The 23,396-nt window shown below is 33.2% G+C and overlaps 1 protein-coding gene across 2 annotated transcripts; it reads right to left on the reverse strand.

Annotated features, from left to right (window-relative positions):
• Nucleotides 1–975: 975 nt before the first annotated feature.
• LOC147075513 (uncharacterized) lies at nucleotides 976–22,898 on the reverse strand. Of its 2 annotated transcripts, XM_085942416.1 has the most exons (5): nucleotides 22,695–22,898; nucleotides 22,233–22,388; nucleotides 20,120–20,257; nucleotides 17,852–18,310; nucleotides 1,409–2,021 (listed from the first exon to the last, which is right to left on the reverse strand). In XM_085942416.1, the coding sequence occupies exons 1-5, from the start codon at nucleotides 22,839–22,841 to the stop codon at nucleotides 1,998–2,000; spliced, it is 924 nt and encodes a 307-aa protein (XP_085798542.1). In that variant the 5' UTR covers nucleotides 22,842–22,898; the 3' UTR covers nucleotides 1,409–1,997. The 2 variants fall into 2 exon arrangements, with proteins under 2 accessions (XP_085798543.1, XP_085798542.1); XM_085942417.1 differs by lacking the exon at nucleotides 20,120–20,257 and having other exon boundaries at nucleotides 976–2,021; nucleotides 22,695–22,889.
• Nucleotides 22,899–23,396: the final 498 nt, after the last annotated feature.

Raw genomic sequence — 23,396 nt, forward strand, 5'->3', positions numbered from 1 at the left:
TGCACCTCTATTTTGTACACAAGATTGCTATCGAGGGTAGTTTTTTTACAAATTTTTCAATTTGTACAATTACAATCAACTTCTTCAAACAATAAGTGCTAATACTTCTATAAAAAAAATATGAAAAACTACCCTTGATGGTTGCCGATAGCAGCCAATATCAGTTTTGTGTATAGAATAGATGCGCCGGTAGGTAAAGACGTATCCTTAATTGAAACACAAAAAATATATTATATTTATTTTATTATTATGCTTTATGCCTGTCTATTTTCGTTTATGCCTGTAAATTATTAGTGTTATTATTTTAATGTTCTGTGCATGCTTCTCTTAATGGAAAATTAATAAACTTTTGCCTTGTTATGGTAATAATAGTTATGTCTAAAGAGATTGGACTTGGTTCTGTCTAAATAAAATGTCAGCCGACGGAAGTTTTGTTTTGAATGAATGAACCCAACATTTTTAGCCGTTTGACAAATGGAAGGTATCCGCTGAGTATGACGATAGCTTGGTTAAAAACTGTATATAATTTAAGCTATTTAAAATATATTTTAAGCGTCGAGCGTCTAGTGCGAGTGCTTTGGGCAAGCACTAGTGAAATGGACTATGGTCTCGAACATTTGTAGACGAATGCGTTCACTCGCCCACAAACCACACGCACGGCACGCAGCTTCATTTAGCAATGCAATGAGTGGCGTCTAGATGTATCTATAGTCTAAGGTCAGAATAAGGTCCATTTACCTGGAACACCCAATGTTAAAACTCCAACTTTTTTGCGTGCATTTGTTTGTGCATCGTTAGTGCACGTTTGTGCACGATTTTTTTTCGTTTATGCACCTATAATAACCGAAAAATTACAATTTTAAATTGGGTGTTCCAGCTAAACGTTGGGTCACCCAATGTTGAAATTTCAACTTTTTTCGAGTGAATTCGTTTGTGCATCGTTAGTGCACGTTTGTGCACGCGTTTTTTTCGTTTGTGCACGCACATTAAGGGGGTTATTCGCATTTCAATTTGGGTGACCCAGCTAAATGCTGGATACTTGTGTCACTAAACATGTGTTTTTCCTTCAATTTAAATTGTAAACACTTGTGCGTTGGTAGTGAACGTTAGTGCACGATTTTGTTTTGCTTTTTCACCTACATTCAGCGCGCTATTTAATTTTAAAGTTTGTCTGCAAAACCTGACTGGGTGGGTTTAAAAAAATATTTTGTAGTTAAATCTCTTGTTGCATAGCTAGTGCGCAATTCTTTATACTTTTTTATTTTTTTCTCATATAGTGCGTGAGTTATTCTATATGAAATATTTAATTAACGTTAAGTAGAACCACCCAACAAAATTTTTTAACTTTTTATTAAGTCATCAATTTGTCTATTATTGGCCTACGTTTGTGCACGTGCTTTTTTGTTTTATCGATTATATCGTGAGAGATATTATTTTTTAAAATTTAGTGACTTGATACTTCATTAAATTTGCCTTAAAATTTTTTTGTTTAATGCATCCGATTAAGTTTATTTATGTAAACCTTTAGCACGATTTTTAAAATTTTTATCTTTTATATTAAGCTAGTAATTAGATTTTGAGTGGCCGTCAAGTTTTAAAACCAAACATTTTTTTCCACATTTTTTAAATGCACACCTTTGAGTAATTTAATTACATGATTTTTCATGAAGTTTTTCTTGTTTTTCCATTTAAATTACGCGAAAAATTCGCATTTTTCCATTTTCACTTAGTACCCTGTCAAAATGTCCTGAACAAAAACGACCGCATCCGTTTGGAACATCCAGTCAAAAGAGTCTCCTCAAAATAGCCAAAACGGTGTAAGGCTCACTAAATATGTCGGTTTATAATAGACTACCTCAAAATTGAAATTTGATTACACAAAAGTGTCAACATTACAAAATCATTCAAGTTTCTTAACATTTATCTATTTATTTATGGTTTTGAATGGATCAATGTCAGTTTCATAAGGAAAAATGCAGTAAATTATATAATTATACTTACCTACTGTTTTTTAAAATGATCTGTAATAAAAATAAATACCGTTAAGTTATTAGGATACAATTAGATATGCATACTTTTGAAAAATGCAATAGGTATGTTTTTATGCAACGATATTTTCTTCAAAAGATAATATTGGAATGACATTTATATTTTTTTTATATAAAGGGGCTAACTTGCAGGCACTTAACTCTTCCTAATAATATTTGCATATTTTTTATCTCTGTTTCTCCAGGTGGTGTAACGTATGCTTGTAGTTCTGGTAGGTGTTATGTTAGGAGAGAAGTGTTAGTCACTTCATTATATGCTATTCAGAATCGATATCAAATAAAGTTTTGTAGGTTCTTTAAAAAGTTATTGCCTCTGACGGCTTCGACAATTCTTTCACGCAAATGGTTTTATTTTGAATGTGTGTGTTTATTAGTTCTTAAACAACGTACCTACTTACATATATGTTTACATTTATATTAAAACTCATCACGATTATGAGTTTTTAAATGACATATTTGTTTAGGTACTACTTTCAAAATAAAATTCATCACACGCAAATGGTTTTTCTCCTGTTTCGTTTTATGAGCATTAAGATAATTTTGTGCCGAGCCTCCGTATAAGTAGTCAATGTAAACATCTTTACAGTCTTCTGATGTTGGTAAATTGAACGATCAAGAGTTACGTATTTTTAACACAATGAATAGCTGCTAAAGAAACTATGTTTTAAAAATCTGATGAACTTGATATTAATATATGGCAAACGTATATAAGTATAGACATTTTATCCGTTGTAAACTCAAAATACGTAAACTATCAACTTACCAACTTTTGGCAGCATCGTATCGAATACGTTGTTTAAGAACTCATAAACTTACACATTCAGGAGAAAAACCAGTTGCGTGTAATGAGTGATGACTTTGAAATGTAATCAAATAAGTCATTTAAAAAACCTAGTAGTCTTAAAACATGTGGAATGACAATACTGATGAACACACTAATTAATGCGATTTATGTTCATATAGATGCTCGCAAATTAAAGTATTAAACGACACCAAATGACACATTCCGATGAAAAATCTAATAAATGCAATGTATGTTCATATAGATTTTCGCGAATAATATGCGTACTTGCCGGACCGAGGATTGGAACTATGGACCCTTGACGCAATATGCCAACGCTTAAGCCGCGCGGCCATTTTTTGTAAATGGTGAAAAACCTTATAAATGCAATGTATGTTCATATAGATGCTCGCAACTAAGTCATCTTAAAAACTAACAAATGACAAATTCTGGTGAAAAACTTTTAAAATTCGATGTATATTCATATAAATGCGTACGACTTTGTTGTCTTAAAAGACATGAAATGAATATGTACATATTATATAGAACATACTCGTGAAAAATCTTATAAATGCAATGTATGTTCATTTGGATGCTCGCGACGGAGTAATCTTCAAACATATGTAAAGATACAAAATGGTGAATCACCTTTTAAATAAATTGACTACTTATACGGAGGCTTGGCACAAAATTATCGTAACGCTCATAAAACGAAACAGGAGAAAAACCATTTGCGTGTGATGAATTTTATTTTGAAAGTAGTACCTAAACAAATATGTCATTTAAAAACTCATAATCGTGATGAGTTTAAATATAAATGTAAACAGATATGTAAGTAGGTACGTTGTTTAAGAACTAATAAACACACACATTCAAAAGAAAACCATTTGCGTGAAACAATTGTCGAAGCCGTCAGAGGCAATAACTTTTTAAAGAACCTACAAAACTTTATTTGATATCGATTCTGGATAGCATAATATGAAGTGACTAACACTTCTCTCCTAACATAACACCTACCAGAACTACAAGCATACTTTACGTTGCACCACCTGGAGAAACAAAGAAAAAGAAGATGCAAATATTATTAGGAAGAGTTAAGTGCCTGCAAGTTAACCCCTTTATATAAAAAAAATATAAATGTCATTCCAATATTATCTTTTGAAGAAAATATCGTTGCATAAAAACATACCTATTGCATTTTTCAAAAGTATGCATCCCTAATTGTATTCTAATAATTTAACGGTATTTATTTTTAATACAGATCATTTTAAAAAACAGTAGGTAAGTATAATTATATAATTTACTGCATTTTTCCTTATGAAACTGACATTGATCCATTCAAAACCATAAATAAATAGATAAATGTTAAGAAAGTTGAATGATTTTGTAATTTTGACACTTTTGTGTAATCAAATTGTCAATTTTGAGGTAGTCTATTATAAACCGACATATTTAGTGAGCCTTTTGGCTATTTTGAGGACACTCTTTTGACTGGATGTTCCAAACGGATGCGGTTGTTTTTGTTCGGGACATTTTGACGGGTTACTAAGTGAAAATGGAAAAATGCAAATTTTTCGCGTAATTTAAATGGAAAAACAAGAAAAACTTTATGAAAAATCATGACATTAAATTACTCAAAGGTGTGCATTTAAAAAATGTGGAAAAAAAATGTTTGGTTTTAAAACTTGACGGCCACTCAAAATCAAATTACTAGCTTAATATAAGAGATAAAAAATTTAAAAATCGTGCTAAAGGTTTACATAAATAAACTTAATCGGATGCACTAAGCAAAAAAAAATTAAGGCAAATTTAATGGTTCAAGTATCAAGTCACAAAATTTTAAAAAATAATATCTCACGATATAATCGATAAAACAAAAAAAGCACGTGCACAAACGTAAGCCAATAATAGACAAATTTATGACTTAATAAAAAGTTAAAAAAGTTTGTTGGGTGGTTCTACTTAACGTTCATCAAATATTTCATAACGAATAACTCACGCACTATATGAGAAAAAAATAAAACAGTATGCAGAATTGCGCACTAGCTATGCAACAAGAGATTTCACTACAAAATATTTTTTTAAACCCACCCAGTCAGGTTTTGCATACAAACTTTAAAATTAAAAAGCGCGCTGAATATAGGTGTAAAAGCAAAACAAAATCGTGCACTAACGTTCACTAACAACGCACAAGTGTTTACAATTTAAATTTAAGGATAAACACATGTTTAGTGACACAAGTATCCAGCATTTAGCTGGGTCATGACGTTCACCCCGGTCCTGGAATAGTTTCAAAGGTACTTTATCTACAACCGGTCCTGCCCTCGGACCGATTAAGAACCTTTGTTTGGCTAGCTCGATACTATTCGGGGAGAGGGTGATCAACTAAAGTTCTTGATTGACACTTTTGGAATACACTTGATCATTATTATTTAACTTTATATTATTTAGGACCACTACCTAGCGATAGGTTAGCACCTAGATCATTAATTGTCTGATTGTCTTTCAGATCGAACTTATTTTCGTAAATATTTACGTAAACGTCAAAGACAGCTGACTATCTGTCACTTTCCTTAGTATCAGATGTTTTACATAAAATGTTTCGTTGATTATTTTTCAAAATAAAAAAAAAACTCCTTTTGGTAATTCAGTTCAAATTATTTATTAAATTATTCTCGATAAATAAATTTAATTTCTTTTTAATTAATTATAATCGACAATTATACACTTTAGTTTAATTTCAAATAATTGCATAATTATTTTATAAATCTTATTTAAATTAATTATTAAATAAAGTTAATTAATTATAATTATTTTATATTTAATTAATGTACGATCACACACTTATAACTATGAGTCGCCGATCGTAAACTTTAAGGAGCTATGCTCTTTCAAAAAAAATATATCGCGGAAATAACCTCGCTAACGATGATACGACGTAGTATTATTTACGTTATCGATTGACAACTCGAATCACACACGTCATCCGCCGTGACGTCAGACTACGACGCGACCGAAATATCTCCCGAATGAATATCGGAGAAATATCTAAAAACTAAGCGAATTCGGATCGCCTCCGGGCACAACCTTCCGGGAATACTGAAAAATCGACGACTGAAGGTACATGAAATGCAGGACGTTATATAGGCCCACAGCTAGAAAAACCCGAGATTTTGACGTCATTCGAAATATGGACCAATGGGAGATCGTTCTACATCCTCCACAGAGCTAATGGCCAAAATTTTGGACCAATCATAGAAAAGCCGTTTATTTCCCGGCTTTTCCGGAAAATTATGATCATTCAATAGAGTAAAAATATATAATTAGTTAATAACTATAGACGGTACAAGTTTGATAACAATCGCGAAAGTCCTTATAGTGCTTTCGACACAAATTGACCAAATATCTGTTAGTGCGTTTATCGAGCTAACAGAAAAGAAAAATTAAAATATTTTCGCTAAAAATAATGCGTAGTAGCGGCGTGAGTCATTAAAATGACCGTCCAAGAGCGTAGATATAATAAGACTGGCAGAAATCGCAGTTGTTCTGTTTCTTTTATGCAGAACTTTTGCGGGCCAATTACGGATAGCCGGAAAGGGTTGCGATTATAATTTATTCAATTATATTTATAGAACACTTCAACTTAAAGGTATAACATTAGTTTAAATCAAAATTTCTATGACAAGTCTTCATTTATTGAGTTTGAAAATTACCTATTTCGGGTAATTTAATATTGATCTGTCGAGGTTAATTGACAGATTTAAAGAATAATTTTTATTCGTAAATTAAGAGAGCAACCAAGTCCTTAAACTTACATTATCAGAATTTTCATTTTCGAAATTCCTTCATTTAACTTTTACAAAAGTAGGTACTTAAATTGGTACCCTTTTTATTACAATTCGAAATATTAATTTATTATTTAAATTAAGTGTGTGTAATCAGTACTTACAAAACGTAATCATTAGATTTTAATTACGACAATATTTGATATCATAATTTATTTATTTAAGGCATTTGACTTTGGCCGCGGCGAAAACATCGCGACTTAATTTAGAAAAATAAAATTTATTTTTATATAATTCAAAATCAGATTAAATAGAAATGGACATTTATTTACAATGTTTAGCAAATGATATCCCATAAGTCGTTTACAATTTATTATCTATTTTTAACCTTAATCCTATACATTTCAATTACTTACATTCCACCTTATAAGACCGTTTGGTCCCCTTGAAAGAAAATTCATCCGTAGTTCATTCTGAGGGGCTATAAGTCACTCAGACTGTACTACGGGACTCAATACAAAATAACTATAGCTTTGTTTAGAGATTGGGCACGTATTTTCAAGTAAAATCGACATTCACGGTCGGATCGAAAAGTTGTGACGTCACTAATTTATTAAGGAAAAATGCCGGCTGAGGGCCTACATTTTGGGGCCGTGTCAGTCACCCAAATTGAAATGCGAATAACCCCCTTAATGTGCGTGCACAAACGAAATAAACGCGTGCACAAACGTGCACTAACGATGCACAAACGAATGCACTAGAAAAAAGTTGAAATTTCAACATTGGGTGACCCAACGTTTAGCTGGAACACCCAATTTGAAATTGGAATTTTTCGGTTATTATAGGTGCACAAACGAAAAAAAGTCGTGCACACACGTGCACTAACGATGCACAAGCAAATGCACGCAAAAAAGTTGAAGTTTTAACATTGGGTGTTCCAGGTAAATGGACCTATTTAATGTGGCTCTTGAAAGCCGTAACTCATCAAAATTGACATTATTAAAGCATTTAGCCGTGATATTTTACGATTTCCACCCTACCACGCATGTTAAACCCCCACAGAGCTAGTTTGGAGAGATATCATAATTGATAAACATTGTGAATTTAGTTGTCAAACTGAAAAAAACTAGAAGTTTATTTTTAAATTGTACTTCGCTTAAATTTGAGAAATGTTGTCAACATGTGCGGAAATTTAATATACGTACTGTGAAACGAATTTATTTTTATATTGAATAAAAATTGTCAAACAATAATTGTTGTGTGATACGGGCTGTATGGTTTTAAAACCGAAGATTTCCGACGTTATTCGAAGTAGGCATTCGGACGTGAGCGACTTGAACCGTCGCTCGCGTAGACCACGTTTCACGATGAAAAAATATGTACATATTGGTTTTACGTGTAACTCTTTGCTCATTGCAAAAGCATTAATCGATATAAGATTTCCGGGCGCTTTCCGACAGACGAGCGACACGGTTTATCGCTCAAATGAATAAGTCTTTAAAATAGCCGGTTAAAAACACATATTAGAATTTGTTTTTGTATATGAATTACTGACCACGGTAATTAATAGATCAGAACACTTTTAATAAATCAAATATAAATGAAATACTTATTTAAAAAAAAATCTTTTCGCATAAATTGAGTGGGTGGGTGGGTGTTCACCGCTCTAGCGCTCCCATGAGAAAATCGGCACTGATAATTTAAGTAGCTTTTAACCAAATTAAGTATTTTTGAGCATGTTCATGCCACTAGACGTTATACATGAGTAATTACATTTATCACAGTTAAATGGCTTTTCACCAGAATGAGTCATTTTGTGTATTTTTATGCTATCAGACGTCGTGCATGAGTAATTGCATGTCTCACATTTCGATGGTTCTTCACCAGAATGACTCATTTTGTGTCTTTTCATGTGATTTGACTGTCTGCATGAGTAATTACACTTAACACATTTAAATGGTTTTTCCCCAGAATGAGTCATTTTGTGTATTTTCATGCTACCAGACGACGTGCATGAGTAATTGCATGTGTCACATTTGAATGGTTTTTCACCAGAATGACTCATTTTGTGTGTTTTTATATAAATTGAATATCTGCAAGTGTTATTGCACTTATCACATTTAAAAGGTTTTTCACTAGAATGGGTCCTTTTATGCGATTTCATGTTACTAGACAATATGCATGAGTAATTGCATATATCACATTTAAATGGCTTTTCACCCGAATGACACATTTTGTGACTTTTTATGTCATCTGATCGTTTACATGAATAATTGCATATAGCACATTCAAATGGCTTTTCACCAGAATGACTCATTTCGTGTTTTTTCATTTAAGCAGACTGTCTGCATGAGTAATTGCACTTATCACAGTTAAATGGCTTTTCACCAGAATTAGTCATTTTGAGTAACTTCATGACGTGACTAGGACGAAATCTTAAAAAATGACCATCGTCACATTTAACCAGCCTTGCAACGGAATCGGTCGCTTTCGCAATTGTAGTTTTGTGTATCGCTTTGTGAAGCAACATAAGGTCGAACGATGAAAAAAAATCATAACAGATACTGCACACAAAATTTTGTTTATGAAACGATTTTTTTCCAGTTGTATAACAGCCACTAATAATTCTTTGAACCTTTCAACATATTCCCCTAGATCTTTCTTCATATCTCGTTCCTGAATGTGAAGGTCTTCAATAGACGCCTGTGCTACAGTCACGTTCCATAATGATTTGAGACTCGCAACGTTGGCCGGTACAGTGCTTCTAGCGATTATCTAAATAAAACATATAAAAGTATTAATACATTATGAGATTTATTATAAGTAAAGGATCCAGTTTTTTTTTTGTTTTTTATATTTTAATATTTAATTTTTTTTTAAATATTTAATTCTTGATTTTTTTAAAACATTGAAGTCGTTTGTAAATAGGTAAATACTATGTTCAAACCTTATTAAATTTTGTATTATGATTTAAAAATAACATAAATATATATTCTTCATTTAATTTAATAAAATTATAGTGTTTTAGTCATACTATTTAGTATTTACATAACCATCTTTTCAATTTTGCAACAAAAACAACAAAGGTCCAAAAATTGTGTAAAAAAAGCACATGTCATAGTCATTCTTTTTTAAATATCTATTTAACCGAAATAAATTTAATATATTTTTTACATCCATATAGTGCATATAAGGTTTCTCTATGATTCATTATTGTCAAATTAATAAAATACATTTTGACAACCAAGATATTAGGTTTTTACCCTCTTCTGAAAACGAGTGTTTTCTGACATTTGCCGTTTTTAGGCTAAGGTCGTCGATTGCTTTAGTTGATTTTGAAAAATTGAACTGCCAAATATTGGCCTTCTTTAAGGTCGTGCGATTTTTGATATTTGGATGGTTTCCTGTTAAACTTCGTGGAGTCACTGGTTTATGCTGATAAACCCAATGGAAGCCGATATTATTCGCGATATACGACCAGCAGTGCTCGAGTTTAGTGACATCCAAATTGGGTGACCAGAATTTTCTTCGTTGAGAACAACTGCGGTGACTATATTAATTTTAATGCAATGTAGATATCGATCTTTCGACTATAAAAAAAAATGTTTAAAAGTTGTATTAGTGAACCTGTAAATGAACGTACATGGTCCATTGGGCTGTATTGTCGATCGGATGAGCCGGGTTGAGGATTCTCATTATTGATTTGGCGAATTGCATCGTCAAAAAATTCTTGTTTGATGATGACATCCGCATTATCATTCTCCGACCTTATATTGATCAGGCTGCCTTCACACTCCTGAAAATAACAACTTCACCATTATGATCAGCCAGAGTCAATCTATTTCTGGATAAGACCTGCCACAGCTGTATCCTCTGCTTTCAGTGGCCCTCATGTACGACTGCATTTGGAAAAAGAATGCATAGGTAGGTACTCACCGAAAGACACTTCGGCTAACTGCATCACATTGTGAAATTGATTCTGCTTTTTGTATACATACAGCACATTGAGATCTATAGGGTCGTAACTGCAAATTACATGATCTTGAGTAATTTGAGTTTGAATGTAAAATAATGAACTACAATTTAATTAATTGCAGTAGACTGCAGAAAATTGTACCTTGTTAAAATAATTTTGTGTACTTTATCCTACTGTAGTTCTTAAATATATAAATATTTTTTTTTTAAATTATATTGTGGAATTTTGCAATTGCGGCCATATAGTTTGAGAATTGACGAACAAACTTGCAAATGCGGCTTCATAGTTTTAATAGAAAAAAATGCACCTTTTTCATATAAAATTAATGTTTAATATAAAAATTCTTTTATTATGGTAATAATAAAAATAATATAAAACATAGAGAAATAAAAGAGAACAATCAAAATAACTAATTTATCAGTAGGATTCGAAATATATATTATTTCAATGTCGGACAACTAAAAAAATATGTGTATGTACTTACTTATGTACGCACGTTAGAAGTTATACTTCTTTGGCATAACAAAAACAAAGCTTGTGATAACCAAGTATCTTCGACTAGCTCTTAATTATCTTGTTAAATTAGACACGTAAGAAAACGGGTCGCCTATTGAATCGCCGTTAGTTGATTTCTATAAAGTTAAACTTATATTACTAAATTATATAATTATTTATCGTTTTTTTATTTTTAAAGTACCAACTGTCACTCTGACGTTTAATAGTTTGTTTAGGTAAGGCATTGAAAATGACCGACAATAATAGATTCGCTACCCTGACCGACCTACGCTGACCTAATGTTGCTTTACAAAGCGATACACAAAATCACAGTTGCGAAAACGACCGATTCCGTTGCAAGGCCGGTTAAATGTGACGATGGTCATTTTTCAAGATTTTGAAAGGTCACTCAAAATGACTCATTCTTGAGAAATGGCATTTAACTGTGATATATGCAATTGCTCATGCAAAGACTCTGGTCAAATGAAAAAAACACAAAATGACTCATTCTGGTGAAAAACCATTTAAATGAGATTAGTGCAATTACTCATGCAGACATTCTGGTCACATGAAAACACACAAAATGACTCACTCTGGTGAAAAGTCATTTAACTGTGATAAATACAATTTCTCATACAGACAGTGACACGAACTAAAACACACCGACCTTCAGTTGGTGTTAGAAAAGAGCATGGTTTGACGATATAACTATACGAATCTAGCCTTATAGTCAATTCTGCCACTAATTAACAGTACGACGACCTCACGACACAGCACAAATAAAATGTACATAATAGTCTCATGGTTCTCACTGACAAGTCTAGACGATTTCTCAAAATGAACTATGGATGAAGAAGAAATAAAATCGGTCGAAAGACCATAGAGAAGCAGCAAGTTAGAATAATCATTAAGTAGTTGAGGATAAATATGTTAATATTAAACATGTTAATGATTATAAAAGAATTTTAAATGTTAAACTGTCATTTCAGAAAAAAATAACAAATGTCGTAGCGCTGTGACTATAGACCTTGTAATATACAAAATAAATATTATTTTTCGATGTCATTTTGAAATGTGAAACGCTGGAATTAATGACTATTAAAATAAGAAAATAGAATACGCAAAAAAACACTCGTGTGAAACTCTATAAGTGCATAATTATGCACTTGAGCTTTATATGAATATTAGAAATGTATAAATATGGAATTAGTAATAGGTACTTATAAATTCTTGTACTGTATAATAATAAAGAAAAAAAACATATATAACTAGATTAAGGTAGTGTTAAGCTATTGTTAAAAATATATAACTATTGTATAAGTAGGTACATGAATCTATACCGATACAAGCTAAATTTTAAAATATAGACTTCGACCGCTAATAAGTCGAAAGTTCTGATAAACATTATATAAATAAATGAAGGAATATCATGAGCGTTTTCACAGGTGAGTTGTCACCTGTGAAACATAACAATTATTACTAATCACACTTGAAGTAGATGAACAAAGTAGATAAATAATAATTCAACATAGCGGATAAATTCGTGACCTTGAATCTGAATACGTAGGAGCGCATTGTTATTGAAAACAAACGCGCTAAGAATAGAAGAGAGAATTATAAATTCAAAGTCACCTCCGAAGTACGCTGTTTTGACTCAATTATATAAACAGATGAATTAAAAAAGGTGCATGCATTTGTCATCTCCTTCTACAGGACGTATACTTACGTCTAAATAAGCAGTAGGTATCTTCTTATAATATTTACTTTACGTGAGAATTTTCGATCTACGAATAAATATTGAATGTGAAAATAATGTCACGACGATCACTTTTGTTAAAGCTGGTTAATTTTTCATTGGTTTAGAATGATTTATAGTGGTGGTAAGATCGTTGCACAAGTTATAGGGTGGGGGTGACGTTTTTGCTAAGATTATGGTCGCTACTTCCTTAATCCGCATACCTACTGCGATAGCTTATTGATGAGGTAAAAACTTTCTCTTCCATTTAGATATATAAAAATATACAAAATTATTCGTTTTAAAATCGTCACACTAACTGCGTAGTCACGATCTTTGTTCCGAAGGCTACCCAAAATAACATTGGTACGTATGTGGTTTTGTGAAAATCGTATAATTAGAAATTCGGTTCGATCGTTTCTAAAGAACTTCTCATAAGAAAAAGTGTCGTAGATAAAAATTATCTTTTGTATGAAAGGGACAGATTCGCTGTCCCTTACGGACTATTTCGTACTGGACCTCAACCAGGAGGGTATAAAAGGCGACGCTTTTCCTATGAAAAATCAGTTCTACAGATCTCCATCGCAGCAGTAAGTCTTCAATACAGGGCATGGTCCCAAGAAGCTTTCGTGTAACGTCGCGTATCAAGTCCTCAATCGAGAAACGATCGTACCGGGGAAAACATGTTTGTTGATATGAAAAGATAGATTTTTTCGACCGGCGAAAAAAGCGTGACCTCACTCGCGAAATATTACTCCGCATTACGTATCGGGAAATGACACGTAATTCTTACTCGTTTTTCCGGGATGACGTAATCATTATAGATTCTGTGAAAATTTGTTTAAGTGAAAACAAATTAATAAACTAAGTTTGTAAATAATAATAAACTTTTGAAATTAAATTTATAATTATAAAATAAACTTTTGAAATTAAGTTTGTAAAAAATTAATAAACTTTTCAAATTAGGTTTGTAAATAATAAATAACTTTATAAACTAAAAGTTTGTGAAATAAAATATATTTTAAAAATTTAATGTTATGTGAATACGAATAAATTATAACTTTTCATAAGAAAATATTTTAAGAAATAAACGTATATACCGAACATTTATGTGTACATTCCTCGAATTAAGTGTGAATATTATGAAACTTTTTGGGAGTTTTATTGAGATTAAATAATGATCAAATGAACAGTTTATAAACAACCTTATAAGTTTTATTTTTTCAGAACTATGATAATTAATACGATAAAAATAACTATGAACATTTATCGTGAATAAATTTGGTGTATTTACTGGATAAATAAAAATGTGGTGCCATAATAAAGATCCACTCCCGTTCATTTCTGGCTTTCTTATGGACACCCTGGTTTACATTACGAGCTAGCCGCGAGCCAGGTTACGTCACTACATTATTTTTTCTATTCTCCAGATGTTCGATAGTTTTGGCAGGAACCAACATGTAGTTTTAATTTATTCAGGTAGGAAATTCCAATACAATTTACAATATCACAACAAGAAAAACAACGATGATTTTATTATCAATAAAATACAGTCAGGCAACTTCATACAATGGCGGCAAAATCAGTAAGTATTGATACAGAGACGAAGGAGAGAACTCACATGTAGGCTGGTGGGATCCTTCATCAGCATCACATAGACCAGGGGGAAAGGTGTGACATCATAGGACATAATTATAACACAGAAACTTCGATTCAAAACCTCCGCGCGGAGAATATATTTAATTACACTAAATTATACAAGCCTGGGTTGTAATTACATTAGGGTAGACATCGATTGTTTTACATCATTAATTACACTTAAAGAAGCCTTAGATTTAGTTATCGCACAGTCGTCACATTGGAGCACGTGTTTGAGCGCATTAGCGGAATCGACGCCAAAGTGTTTTATCGAAGACGCGATGCGTGATTTCAAGGTGGTTATAGGGGTTATTATTAAGCCGATAACACGGAAGGGATTCACTAATTTATAATATTAAAACGGGCGTGACTTGACAGTTTACATCGTAAAGAACCCGGGCCACACCGAGGGTGCAGCCCTAGATACCTTGCACTTTGGCGGGAGAAAACGTACTGTCCACAATTATCTACGACGAATCTATGGGGGGTGAGACAGCGGGGAGGTGAAAAGGGAAGGCTTTCGGTCAAGTCAAAACCTAACGGTGATTTTTTTCTGTCACTCGGCCGAGCGACGATTTCGCCGGTAGTACAGTTTTTTTCGCCCATTGAGGGTGCTATTGTTTACTTAGCTTTGTCAGAGATTCTAAACATTCGTTAGGGGCAATGGTGTTTTTGATTAAATTGCTGATCTGGAATTTGAAACTGTCGGGCACCAGGGCCTTCCTTTTTCTTTTGGTGACAGTATAAATAAGATGGCATTATAAAGGTAGTCCTTCGAGGCGCCACCCGAAAAAACAATAACTTCTTTATATAATATATGCCATACCCCTAGGGTCGCTTAAAAAGATAGTATTTATATTCACCCCTAACCTACATTTATAAAGAAATTAACAGTATGAATCTTGTCATTTATATATGCATAGGACATATTATATATTATCGTGGGTCCCTGGTTCGAATCCTGGCTGACATCCATTTCATGTAGAGCCCCATATGATCTCATTAGGATCGAAAATGGTCGAGAAAAATAGTGCATTACGTCGTGAAAATCTATATGGACATACAGTGAATTTATATGGTATTTCACCTTTGTGTCATTTCATATCTTTTAAGACTACTAAGTTGAGAGCATCTATATGGGCATATCTTGCATTTATTAGGATTTTCACTTGTGTGTGTAATTTCATGTTTTTTAAGTTTACCAAGTTGCGAGCATCTATATGAGCATAGCTCGCATTTATGACGTTATTCATCTTTATATGTCATTTTATGGTTTTTAAGATAACTTAAGTGCGAGCATCTATATGGGCATACCTTGCATTTATATGGTGTTTTACCTATGTGTCATTTCATGTCTCTCAAGACTGCTAAATTGCGAGCATCTATATAGGCATTTCTTGCATTTATGAGGTTTTTCACCTGTGTGTCATTTCATGTTTTTTAAGATAATTAGTGATACACTCTCACATTAGCCTATTGCTAGGGCCTACACTGTAACTTCAGAAAAGACTGAAACATGTTACTTAGTCTCAAAAATCGTCGGCTTAACAAAACATGCAACCAAGCTCCATGATAACCCGTCAATATATTCTAGAAGTTTTAAATTAATGTTTAAATAATGTAGGTATTAACCATTGTACAGCGCGATGGGTGAATGTAATTTAAATTCAGTAGAATCGTTTTTAATAGTAAAATCTAAATTCTAAACACGCAATAATATTAAAATGGCAACACCTTCTATTGTAAAATTATTGTGTGTCGCGTTATAAAATAAAGAAAGCCCCATCGCGCTTCCGATAAAGATTTTTTGAGCTTGACTGGGATTGTGAACCCCGTCGCAATCTGTAACCGTCAGTTAGCGTCCAAGGGGCAACCGGTGACTGACTGTCGGGAAGTTAAATTAAAATAATGTGCTCGTAAAAAATAAACATAATATAAGTGAAGCTTTAAAAGAAAAATTGTGTTGTTTTCCCCGTGTCCCTTTATCACATTACAGTCCCGAGTCTAAAAAACATATATAAAAATCAACAAATAGTTATACTTAATAAAATCTTTGACACCTGGAGTCGCCGACTGAGCTAAACCACGAAAGACCCTGAGGATACGTCATTAGGTTGCGAGAATCTATAAGGGCAAACCTTGAAATTATAACGTTTTTCACCTGTGTGCATACTTTCATGTTTTTTACGATGACCAAGATCCGAGCATCTATATGAGCCTACCTTGCATTTATGACGTTTTTCATCTGTGTCTGTTATTTCATGTTTTTGTAAGATATATCAGTTGCGAGAATCTATATGAACAAACCTTGCATTTATATGGTTTTTACCCTGTGTGTGTCATTTAGTCTTTTAAGACTACAAAGTCGCGAGCATCTATATGGAAATACAGTGCATTTATATGCTATTTCACCCGTGTGTCATTTCATGGGTTTTAAGAATACTAAGATGCGAGCATCTATATGAGCATAACTTGCATTCATAAGGTTTTTCACCTGTGTGTGTTCTTTCGTGTTCTTTAAGATGACTACGTTGCGATCATCTATATGAGCATACATTGCATTTATGACGTTTTTCACCTGTGTTTCATTTCATGGTTTTTGAGATTACTAAGTCGCGAGCATCTATATGGGCATAACTTGCATTTATAAGGTTTTTCACCTGTGTGTGTCATTTTATGGTGTTTAAGATTACTAAGTCGCGAGCATCTATATGGGCATAACTTGCATTTATGAGGTTTTTCACCTGTGTGTGTCATTTCATGGTCTTTTAGATTAGCAAGTCTTGAGCATCTATAAGGGCATACATTGCATTCATAAGGTTTTTCACCTGTGTGTGTCATTTCATGTTCTTTAAGATGACTCAGTTGCGAGCATTTATATGAGCATGCATTGCATTTATGACGTTTTTCACCAGTGTGTTTCATTTCATGGTTTTTAAGATTACTAAGTCGCGAGCATATATATGAGCATAACTTGCATTTATGACGTTTTTCACCAGTGTGTTTCATTTTATGGTTTTTAAGATTACTAAGTCGCGAGCATCTATATGAGCATAACTTGCATTTATGAGGTTTTTTACCTGTGTGTGTCATTTCATGGTCTTTTAGATTAGCATGTCTTGAGCATCTAAAAGGGCATACCTTGCATTCATAAGGTTTTTCACCTGTGTGTGTCATTTCATGTTCTTTAAGATGACTACGATGCGAGCATCTATATGAGCATACATTGCATTTATGACGTTTTTCACCAGTGTGTTTCATTTTATGGTTTTTAAGATTACTAAGTAGCGAGCATCTATATGAGCATAACTTACATTTATGAGGTTTTTCACCTGTGTGTGTCATTTCATGGTCTTTTAGATTAGCAAGTCGTGAGGATCTATAAGGGCATACCTTGCATTTATGAGGTTTTTCACCTGTGTGTGTCATTTCATGTCTTTTAAGATAACTCAGTTGCGAGCATCTATATGGGCATATCTTGCATTTATGAGGTTTTTCGCCAGTACGTTTCATTTTATGTGCTTTGAGATGATCTAGTTGCGAGAATATATTTTCTTGGTTTTGATCAGCAATCACGCCCGTGTGAACTATTTTGTGTTTTTTTAGAGCACTTCCGCATCCAAAAACTGCGTTACAAAAGCTGCAAATCAAATTAAGTGAGAAATGTACTACTCTTTTCAGAATAAGATGAAGTTCCTTCGGAGTCTCTCGTTCTGAGATTTCTCTTTTAATGTTTTGTTTATCTATCGTCACTTCTGAATACTGTTTAATTATATCTTGGATTTCATCAGGCGAGGATTGTTGACACCTCTCTATATCGTGATGTTTTGTGAAAAAGACTTTAGTAGAAACCTATAAAAAACAAAAATAATCGAGGTCAATATTAGTCTAAATGAGATTTTATACTATTCCATTTGAGTTATTTTTTTTCTTTTGTCTTTCAGCATCTTCAGACATTGAAAGTGTAGAAATTGACGTTAAGAAATGGTAATAGTACCAACATAGATATTAAAAATACAATGTTACCGTAAATAGTTTTTAAAAAAATACACCTACATGTAACATCGAAAAGCAAATACATTGTAAGCATCGTGTAATAACTAAAGATCTACCATCGTAAGTTGGCAGCCGGTCGAATTTGAAACTAAAATTGTTTATCGAGGATAAATTTGTTATAAATGCCATTTAATTTTACAACATGTTTCTCGAATTATGGATTGCATAATATTTGTACAGAAATCTACTACCAATAATAAATTATAAATTACTATTTTTTTGTTAGTTATGGTAAAATTCTCAATGTCATACTAGCGCCCTCGCTGAAACGCCAATTTATGATGGTAGATCTATAGTAATTTCTGTGTTAGTGTGTCATTAGGGAGTGTGCATAGTGTCGGAGGATGTCAAAAGGCGAAACCAATGACACAAATAATTTACAAATTGATAGAATTTATATTCAATTTCATCGAGAAACTTAGATCAATATTGTAAAAAATATTTTAATATTACCCAGAACCGTCTTATCTTGGCTACGATTATAAAGTGCTGTATACAGTGTTACAGACTATATCGGGGTTCGGGGACGTAGATTTATACCTGAAAGTGCGGGATAGAATTTATATTCAAATTTCATCAAGCGACTTCGATCAACAGTTTAAACAATATTTTATTATATTATACTTCTGAATTCGTGAGGGCACGCATACTAAGCGTCGCATAGGGACGGCAGTTATCCAAAGAGCGACACTCTCGAGAAGGAATGACTCAGTTTATATAATTTACACATATAAAATGTTATAGCATAAATATTTTTCGAATTAATAAAGTTTACCGGTTGAGCACATCTGATATTTAAATAATGATTTGAGCAAAACAGCAAGTCGTATTATAGCTAAACAACACTAAAACGGACCTGCGCAGAAGCACACTTACTTTCGTGCGCATATAGTAGGTGTGTAAACGCTGCGTCTTTTTGTGAAAAGTCTGTTTTACACGATACAATAGTATATTTATAGATTACAACGAAAACCTCATCTCTATCAGGGTATGAAAAAAATCCTTTACAAAGACAAGCACGAGAAATAAATTGTTGTTTTTAATTTGACCGAATATTTCAAAGTGATGAAAAGCAGTACAATTTTATGATAAGTAGATACATATTTATACGGAAATTGATTTTCACAGTTTGCGTTTTATAACAACTTTACTAAAAAAAACAATAAAGACATTATTTGAAAATTATAAAAAAATTTTGATTAGGTCATCGATATATTTAATATGTATACTGATCACTTCTACTATTTAAGTGATAAATTGTGTTCTCCTAAATATTTAATGAATACATACCTGCAGCAATACAATCAGTTATTATGGCTTTAAAAATTGTTTTCTTCAAAACTCAATAATTACCCAGTATTAATTAACCTATCATAATAATTAAGAAGTTGAGACTTTAACTAATGGCTCTTGTAATACACTCTGCCATAGGCAATCGGCTTTTGTATTTTAAATCAAAGTAGGTAGGTATTGATTACTTTAATAACTTTTTCAATACGACTGGCTAGGAATGGTACGGAGATTTATTGAGATTTTAAACGTCAACCTTCGATAAAAATCGGCGAATAGAGAAGCAAATGTTACAATATATAAAATTGAATATACCCCATGTCTTGGTGTGTAATCTGAATGTGAACATCCGGGTTGAGGATCTTCATAAGAAAATGGTGGCATTTTATCTTCAGTGAATTCGCGCTTTATGTCAGTCTCAGCTTTGCTACCAGTGACACCCGTCGCAGCGAACTGAATTAAACAACGTTTCATATAACATGTTGTCAATAAGTACATATTATTAATATAACATATTAAAACATTATTATCTAGGTGAAAGTAGGCTGTTCAGATCCGACATAAATAGTGCACACTAAACATTATCAGGCATACTTATTGGTTTTCATTAAATTAGTATTTAAAATTCAATGAAACCCTGCCTAAACTAAGCCAATCGGCTTTTGTATTTTAAATCAAAGTGGGTTTTTTAAAATGTAAATTTAAAGGTAATTTAAAATACACGTAAATTATTATCGATAGGCCGCCTGATTATTACGCACCAGGTGCGTCTATATACGTCCAATGACTTTATAAAGTTTTTCCAAAAAAAGATTTCTTCAGTCAGTTATATATTTTCTAAAAAGTGTTTTCAAAATTATGTATGTTCCATATATTATATAAAATTCCATAAAAATGTTAATATTTTATAAAGGAACGTCTCTCAACAATTTACGTCTGAAACGAATTCTACAGTTTTTTGACAAATTGTTCAGCGCAGAGCGGATACTTTGGAGAGACTGGTAGTTTTGGGTAGCCTCCAAGGCAGGTGAAGCAGAGGAAGAGCGACCAAGTAAAAGAACTGACTGAGAGCAGCCTTCACTCTGTCCTGATAGAAGCAGAGGATTGAGAAGAGTGGGAATTCTTGATCACTTAAAAGATGATAACATTCCAAGGTGGCACCATCCTTTACCACGAGGGAACGACCAAGAACTAATGGGAAACATTGAAAATTTACAGATGTATTTAACGATAATAACTGTTCGCACGTAAGATTGCTGACTGTCGTAAATAGTAAGCGAGACGCCATGTTGTCATTTTATGATAGGTACTTTTTGACAGATCGTGAAAATCGGTTAACCTCAAAATGAGACTGCGCGGTGTAGGTTGTTTTTTTTTCAGCAGGTTTTCCAGTGTCGCTCTACTGCGCAGGTGCGAATATCGAACAAATCCCATCTGTCACGTGAAAATTCAGAAGCGAACTTTTTTGGTTCATGAAACCAATCTTGCAACTTGCACAATAATACGTGTGTACATGAGTGTACACGTGGATTTTCTTTTTATGGCCTCGGTAATATGTACTGTCAGCAGTAAATCCATGCATTACAACTTTAATGAAGAGTTTCAAGTCATCAGCAAACAACATAAACATAGCATTTTTAATTACCAATGCTATGTCATTTATAAAAAACGTGAACAGCAATGGCCCCAACTTTCAGCCCTGAGGCACACCAGAAAATGTTTTAAATGTCATGTCTGTGACTGATAGAGGGTGTACGATACGTATTGTTGACGATTCTTAAAATAACTCCCGAATAACGCGAGAAATCGTTTAACGGCCTGCACCAAATCCATGCTGCTCATTCATTATAAATGACCAGCGCCATCTATAGATTAATACTTGAGTCGGCAATGAAATGACTCAATCCTCGGAGAAATCGTGCTGTGCACGATCATCTCAAGAACTTTTGCTGGTGAATAGAGAATGGCTACCGGCCTATAGTTTTCCACTGATGACTCCGTACCACTCTTATGAATTGGAGTAACCTTCGACATCTTCCATGCTTCCGGAAAGATACCCGTCTCCATTGTCAGGTTGAATATATATATGAAAGTGGCACTTGACAAAGTCAATACAACCCTTTAAAAAAATTTTGGGACATATGCGGTCCCTAAGAGCGAGTATTCTTATCTTTTTTAATAAATCTAAACACGTCACCCTCATCAATTGGGAAGATGTCAACGGATTGGGCACCGCATGATCGTTTTCTCTACATATATATGAACGCGACATACTTGTTTCTCCGCCTAAACGCGCCCATTCATGCAGCGTCTCGAGACAATGGTGTCGCGTGTGAAACGGCTCTAAGATTAAAACATGTATTGCTAATTCCAACCTTCGATATGAAACCGAGGGAAGAAAAATAACACATTTTATAATTGAACGAACCTGATGTATTGGCCTGTATTCTGAAGAAGAACAACCCGGTTGAGGATCTTCAACATCACATAATGGGTCTATTACATCTTTAATAATCTTGCGCTTGATGACGGATAGTTGATCATCCGTCTCTGGTTTTATAATAGAGAGGTCCGCTGAAAGATACTGAAAGAAACATTATGGTTAACACAGTAAAACCACTTACAGTTCACGTGACGTCAAGGAATATCCATATAACAATGTATATTACTTATAGTCAAAATGAATTAGAAGATAACCTGCCCTAACCTAAATCACAAATGTATCGTACCTAGCTGTCAAAATGTATAATCGAGTTATTTTTTAAATCAACGTTTAATATCATTGTGTCTCTACGCAGTTTATAAACAAGCAAAATATTGTAATAATAGTCAATCGTTGCTAGTCACAATACAGAGTGATTGTAAAAGAAATCAGTTTCCAAAAACTAACCTCGAAATTGCAACTTGAAACGTCGGCATTCTCCTGCTTTATATGAGTGCGAACTTCCGGGCTGATTGGGAGGCTAGTCTGCGTATCAAACAAAGGCTTGCCTTCTTTATCAGACTGTTCTCCATCACATTCTCGCTTTACGTCCATTTTGATGGTAAATATAACGTGACAAACAGTATCCGTTCAAGGTACATTAATTTAAGAGAAGTGTTGCCACAATACGTAATTATTTATTATGTATGGCCGAATTACTGAAAAGTCTATTCCGTGTAGCGATCAAACAATAAAATGTGTTTTATTGGATTTAAGTTTTGTACTATTCTATTTGAGTAGTTTTTTCTATTTGGGATTTTCCTTTCGTTATTTTCAAGCACTATGCGTATTCACCAATGGCTAATACACTCTAACATCGTATACTGTTACACCCATGACTATTAGACCTCTTTTGATAGTCTAAATTACGTCTAATTATTAGGTGTAACCATGTCACCTGACCTATAGTCAACAATGGGCGTACTACGTCCAAAATTCCTTGATTAACTGTCAAAATGTTCAACACGTACTTAGCACGTAAGAATTATTGTTTATCTAATTATAATAATAGTACCTATGTCAGGGAAGAATGTGATTGTGCCGAATAAAATAAACGAAAGCCAAAGAAATTTAATATTCGGGAGTATGTAAAAAGAAAAGATGGCATCA

Source organism: Rhyacophila brunnea, unplaced genomic scaffold (genome assembly GCF_057557595.1).
Source record: "Rhyacophila brunnea isolate RB1 unplaced genomic scaffold, BYU_Rbru_1.0 scaffold_142, whole genome shotgun sequence".
Classification (NCBI taxonomy): domain Eukaryota; kingdom Metazoa; phylum Arthropoda; class Insecta; order Trichoptera; family Rhyacophilidae; genus Rhyacophila; species Rhyacophila brunnea.

What these genes read in the sequence shown, in the direction of transcription:
- LOC147075513 (XM_085942416.1), bottom strand. Translation starts at nt 22,841, where the DNA reads ATGGACGTAAAGCGAGAATGTGATGGAGAACAGTCTGATAAAGAAGGC. An exon ending in AATACAGGCCAATACATCAG is followed by an intron (nt 20,258 to 22,232) that starts GTTCGTTCAATT and finishes TGTTTAATTCAG; the next exon opens with TTCGCTGCGACGGGTGTCAC. An exon ending in ATTACACACCAAGACATGGG is followed by an intron (nt 18,311 to 20,119) that starts GTATATTCAATT and finishes TGTTTTTTATAG; the next exon opens with GTTTCTACTAAAGTCTTTTT.